This window comes from Solenopsis invicta, unplaced genomic scaffold, assembly GCF_016802725.1.
Source record: "Solenopsis invicta isolate M01_SB unplaced genomic scaffold, UNIL_Sinv_3.0 scaffold_434, whole genome shotgun sequence".
NCBI lineage: Eukaryota > Metazoa > Arthropoda > Insecta > Hymenoptera > Formicidae > Solenopsis > Solenopsis invicta.
The window spans coordinates 12,154-18,416 of record NW_024105295.1 but is presented as its reverse complement, the minus strand read 5'-3'; the positions used below and the strand labels follow the sequence as shown (position 1 = coordinate 18,416).

The 6,263-nt window shown below is 42.8% G+C and overlaps 1 protein-coding gene across 1 annotated transcript; it reads right to left on the bottom strand.

The window, feature by feature from the left end:
• Positions 1 to 4,666: 4,666 nt before the first annotated feature.
• Positions 4,667 to 5,542, bottom strand: LOC120359967 (troponin T, skeletal muscle-like). The gene is made up of 4 exons (XM_039459451.1): positions 5,505 to 5,542; positions 5,357 to 5,428; positions 4,926 to 5,277; positions 4,667 to 4,858 (listed from the first exon to the last, which is right to left on the bottom strand). Coding segments are annotated over exons 2-3 (273 nt in total). The 5' UTR covers positions 5,358 to 5,428; positions 5,505 to 5,542; the 3' UTR covers positions 4,667 to 4,858; positions 4,926 to 5,005.
• Positions 5,543 to 6,263: the final 721 nt, after the last annotated feature.

The window sequence follows — 6,263 nt, the reverse complement described above, 5'->3', positions numbered from 1 at the left end:
ATCCGTGCCGCGGCGCGGGGTACATACAGGCTTATCCCACTCACTTAGCGTTTAAAGGTCGGCATCGTTTTAATGAGCTGATAGACGATGCCGCTGGGGAGGGGGAAAATAATTCACGAAAAAGAAACAAGGGAAAAAGTACACGGGAAACAAAACAGGATTCGGATTGGAAATGTATAATAAAATTTTTTATGAAAAATTAATTAAAATGTTTTTTTATTTTAGCACGTTTTTGTCCTAATTTTATATTGTAAAAATATTTACATTTTATATTTTACAATGCTAAAACTAATGAATGACTTATGATTAATACGTTTTTATAGAATTTTTAAAATTGATACTTATACGCTGCGGACGGAAAAATTGACGACTCGAAACTTAAATTTAAGGAGAACAAAGCTCGAGTAAGAAAAGATGATTATTCGACAAAACCGTAGGGAACCGAATAACGATTATTAATAAATTTTGCGCTTTACCAATACCGCCGAACATGTTTTCCTCTCTTCTCTTGTTACAATTTCGTGAAAAGCATTGCGACGAATTGCATTAAAGCGCAGATTTATCACGGGTTCCCTTCCACGGTTTTCTTCATCTTCTCCTTCCTCTTGCCTTTCTCTTTCTAATATTAAATTTCTTATACTATGGAAATTTACAAATCTAGAATTATTATAATTTAAAGTTATTCCTTTCACTTTACAAGTTTCACGAGTGATTCCATCCGCTGTACGAACCACATACGCATAAAATTTTGGGCCTCCCGACACAAACGACTCGATATAGCTACCGTTGCCGTAGCTTTCGAGTTCGTCCGTCATGTCGCCCAGAAAATTCCCAGTACGTGGTTCGTACTCGTTTGGATCACCACTACTCAAATATATAACAGAATCGGTATCGCAATATAATACGCGTCTATTTAACTTTTCTAAATAATCATACAATTTTAACCTAGCTTGTGCCGTCGTGTATGCCGCGATCACAACGTTGGTAATCGGAGAAACTACGATTGCCTCTTCTCGCAGTCGCCACGAGACATACAATACCTCGTCGTTGACTGGTAATATGTCAGTTATTTTGTGCTCAGGGCTAGTGAGCAAAGTTGCGAAACGCTGAGGCGATTCTACGATCTCGGTACTAGGAAGATTCGATCGTTGGCCGAATTTTCCCCAGAGAGAATTTAAACAGAGCTTTGCGACCGAGCGCAAGCCAGGATTACGTGAGATGTTGTTTCTATCGAGTGTAATGCCTTCGATTTCCTCATATTCACGAAGGTATCGTGCTTTACTCTCGTCATCTACACATTCGCTCGGCCATCCACTAGTTTTCCTGCTTTAATTGCAAAAAGGAATTTATATACCCGGGTGAACAATCCGCCCTGCCGCGTATCGCGATCGTAGCGAGCAACTTTGTATTGCCAAATTTCATTTACTTGCCTCACAAGATAACCTTTCTCGATGGCTTTACGTAATTCGCATGATACCCAAGTACCCTCGAATTCACGTTCGTCAGGATGTTCGTGAGTGCACGCGGACTGCGAGAACATTTCGCACAACGCAAACAGCAATTTTCCGCGCACACGATACGGGAATACCGGGTGAAAGAGATTGCGCGGTGGGAGTACTCGACAACGTACGAGACCTTCGACCGGGTCGAAATTATACCCTGGTCCGTCGCCGATTAACGACGAGCATTCCGCTCCGATATAGATTTCAGGGTGGCCGATCGGAAAAACGCCCGTCTTTAAAACGTAAGGATACAGAGAACACACGTCCACGTAACGTATTTTCTCCGCGTACCCCGCTACTTCGAGTCGAGTTACGATATTTTCCGTGCGGCCACCAAAAAACGCGTCACGCGGATCGAGAGGCGCAGATTTTAGTATAGGGTGATGTTCGAGAAAATTACGCATCTCGTTATTTGCCCTCGTCTCTCGGTCGAAAGCGCACTCCCATTTTTCAATCACCTGATATCCTTGCCGGCGAAGACGCCATGTCGTTGCGATAGTTCGTTCGTAACGCGTTTCTATCGTATCGTCGCGGTTAGCAGTTGAAAGCTTACTGTCACGATTCACTTGGAAGCAAGTAAGGCAACCGTGCCAGAAGCACCCGTGAAATTGGAGAACGAAACGCTGAGTTTCAGTCCCCAATTTTGTCTCGTAATATCCGTCTACGTGGCTACCGCCGATTAAACGCTCGCGACCTCGCCCGGCATGGGTTTAGGGGATGACCGAGCTCACGCTCCTTCCACACTAACCATTGTAAAGCTTTGCGCGATTGTCTATCGGCGTTTCTGTATCCCCCCGGCGGGATGAGTCCTTTTTCCCCCCTTTCCCCCGGAAAGTTTTTTTCGAAAAACTTTCATACACGTGGAAGCGTTAGTCGTGCATTCTTCGAAAGGACACACACCGCCGCGCTCTAAAAATATTTTTTGGAAAGCTACACAAGCACGTCTAAAATATCTACGTCTTTTCGACAATAACGTACGATCTCGCGCTGGAAGTCGAAGATGACATTTTTATTTGTCATTTCCGAATGCCATGCAAGAAATCGCTCGCGCTCATCAGATTTCATTTGATCGGGAGAATAAAATCAAGCCTCGGGTAATGGACCGACATACAATTGATTCTCCACAGTGTTAAATAAATGCGGAAAAATGCCTTTATCTGCCGTATCCCTTAGCCCGAAAGCTTTAGGTAGATCAGATAATCGCATCGGCATATAATTAACGCTGTCGATGAATTTTGTATGACCGATCGTCATCACGATAATCTTCGTCCCGTTCAGAATTATCCGTGGCTTTTCCGTTATTAAAGATTTTTCGACTAGATATTTTAAAATAAATTGCGCGTCAAACGCCTTTGCGTTGTGAGCGATACAAATAATACTTTTTAAAATATTTTGTTGGCCGTGTCACGAACTCTATAAACTGCTTTACCGGGTCGATATTAAATACAAATTCACGCGTTCCGCACCAGCGACATCGCACCGTCATGTCGTCTATCGCCACGCAAGCAGCGCAAATTTACTGTGCTACGCAGAGAGTCGGAACGTGTAACTTTACGTTCTCGGTTCCTTCGTACGTCTCGTCCTGCCGCGTTTCAAAATCGTAAAACACGAATGCGACAGCCCCCTTTGACTTCATTGTCGTTCTCACCCTCGAGGTCATTAGCGTTTCTTTGCGCCTCTTCACGTATCGCCGCAGCACTCGTACCCTCTCCAGGGTCTTCAGCTTCGACTCTGCGTCGAAGAGGTTGCATAAAACACAAATGATTCACGGGTTGCTGAGAACGACATATCCTACAATAGGCGATATTACATTCGTGCCGCGAGCTTGATTTTATAAATCGCCCACAATTGTTACAAATTTTAACCGAATGGCAAACAGTTGATTTTCCTTCATAAGATTTTTCGGTACAATGACGCTCGAAAAATGAATTTTCCCAAGAACTACGAAATTTCACGTATCGCACCTGACTTTTCTCCGCGTCGTGATGTTCACACGAGGGTATAGCGTAGCAGCGTGGGCATCTTTTAGAGCAACGATGCCCTCTGATGGGGCGATAACCAACGTTACACGCTATGCAATATTCACCTTGCAAATCCGCAGCGGCTTTTAAATTTAAAATGGTATTATAATGGCGTCTACCCTCATAATACATAATATTTAAGCAATGATTCGGTTCGCGTTCTAGTGAGGCGAGTATCGAACGCCCATCGTAGATTAGCTTCCACCCGCGTCCGAAATCTTTAAAACCGTAAACCATTATTGCCAGATTTTCAGCGGCGAGATACCGTTGGAATTGCTGGATTTCGTAAATCCCACATCCCTCCACCGGTATCACGATACCGGCGTTCATCGTTCATTTTAACGCTAAATCGCGTTGTAGCGAGGAAAGTCGGAATCTTACGGCTTCCCACATTTCGTGACGCGGCCCCGTCCGAAGATTTCCACGTTCGCAGTGGATTCGCGCGGCTACAAGTGAACGAGGAAAGCATAAATTATCGTCATTCACTATTTCCAATATCGATCGTTTGACGACATCCTCACGCTTCAATGGATTCGATACCCTTCCACGTCCTACCGGTACTGAGACATTGAAAACCCTGATGTTAAAAGTTTCCGTGACTTCAATTCCGCCGTTGCTTTGCGCTACCGAACTTACGAGTTCCCATATGTTCTTGTAAGTCAAGTCGCGCGCCGGGCGAAACGACAATCCCGCCGATCCGAGCGTCAAACTTTCGGAATTGAAAGATAGTCCTACGTAATCCGTCGGTTCACTTGAGCTTATCGCGTACGCATGGATTTCGCGGAACGCGTTTTCTAGCCAACGCACGGTATCGGCACCCTGTGGCACTGGACGTATCGCGAAATTCGCCTCTCTCCCGAGTATAGCAAAATTCCTAAATCTACGCGCGTTTTCCGTCTGTAGCTCTATATAATTCAATCTATCACCAACCCAATGTTGTTGTTGCTGCGACTGCTGTTGCTGCGATTGTGGGGGCTTGCTCCTGTTGCTGAGAATGTTGCGACTGTGGTTGCTGCGACCGGGTTTCTGCTGTTGAGGTCTTTGGTCGGCTACATTCTCCGCAGTATTGTGGAGAAATTCTTCCCCACTAGCGTTTCTTCCAATTACAGCTTCAGCAAGTCCAGCGCCAGTTTGAACTAAAAGATGAAATATTTTTATTAATCATTGCTGTCTTATATTCTGTTTTATTTTTTCTTTTCTTTTTTACTAATACGCGAAAACGCCGACAAAAGATATAATATACTAACTAACTCACCAAGTTACCCCGCGATATTTCCCCGCCTAGTGATATTAATTATGCCCTCCATGGTAAGGTATTGGCATAATGTATATCATCTAAAATTATTTTGTTTTATATTACTTCGAAATAAAATAATTTAATAATAATATTAATAATAGTTACCATCATACTCTGGCGAAGCAACTCTGACTTCTCTCTCGGCGTCATTTTCTACTTCCGCCCCCTCTTCATTATTCTCCACTTCACCGATTCTCACCTTCATCCGATTCCTCTTCATCTTCTTCTTCCTCATCTTCCATCGCTTCCTGCTCTTCTTCTTCTTCTTCTTTTTCTTCTTCTTCTTCTATTTCATTTTCCTCTTCTTCTTGATCTTCTGCCTCCTCTTCCTCATCTTCGTCTGTATCCCCCTCCTCCTCATCTTCTCTTAATGCTTCTTCTTCGGTTTCCTCCCCTTCCTCCTCCTGCGTCACTCTTTCCTCTCTTTCTACTTCGTCCTCCGTCTCGTTTGCTTGCACTAAAAATAATATTTTTTGTTATTAATTATGTTAAATAACTATATGTTAGTTTCTCCAAGTCTATTTTTTAAAACTTACTTGGAGTAAATATAGCCTCATCGGCTGAGGATGGAACTCTGTCAAAATTACCTCGAGTATCGTCGTCGTCATCTAAATATATAATAACAATTGTTATTATTATTACTATTATTACAATAACTTTATAACACAATATTTTTAAATTTACCTGATGATTCACCGACGGGGGTGTATCGAGGTGATGGTGGCTCCACTAAATCCGCGATTTCAATTCGTGGTCTTCCTAGAAAATTTTCTATATTTAATATTTGATAAAACTGTGAATATTTAATTTTCTCCACGAGACGACGCGTGTCTCATGCTTACTGTACGTAGAGTTACTTACGGGCTGCTACGGCACCTTGAAGCTCCTCTTCTGCGCGTCGTCGTCTCGCCCCGTAGTTTCGCTCAAGAGGCGCCGCACGATGAGGCGATAGCGGCTCAACCCCGGCTACGTGTCTTACAACTGTAAAAATAAATATAATTAAATAATATCTAAAAACACTTACATTAATACGCTCAATTTTAAATTTACATCAAATTTACTTACCTTCTCTTTGACGCAAGAAGTCAGCTATATGACCCCCCGCATCATTTTCAAAAAACGCTTTATTCTGTCGTCGCGTTTCAACGTGACGTCGAATTATATTTTCCAACGTCACGTTGCCATTACAGTGCCCCAGCCTGTGCATAACACACAGCAATGTGCTGGAGCACTCCTTAGCGAACTTGTCGAACAATGCGTAGTTCGACGCGTCATTGTCACGCGCTACCTTCTTAAAATAGTGACCCTTCACTATTTTATTATTAAAATTACACGCCACGATAAAAAATTTAACAATATCGTCGCGCAACATTTTCATTATTTAAATTTCACTATTTTTACTTTTTCACACGCAATAAAAATTGCACTTACAACAACGTTTGT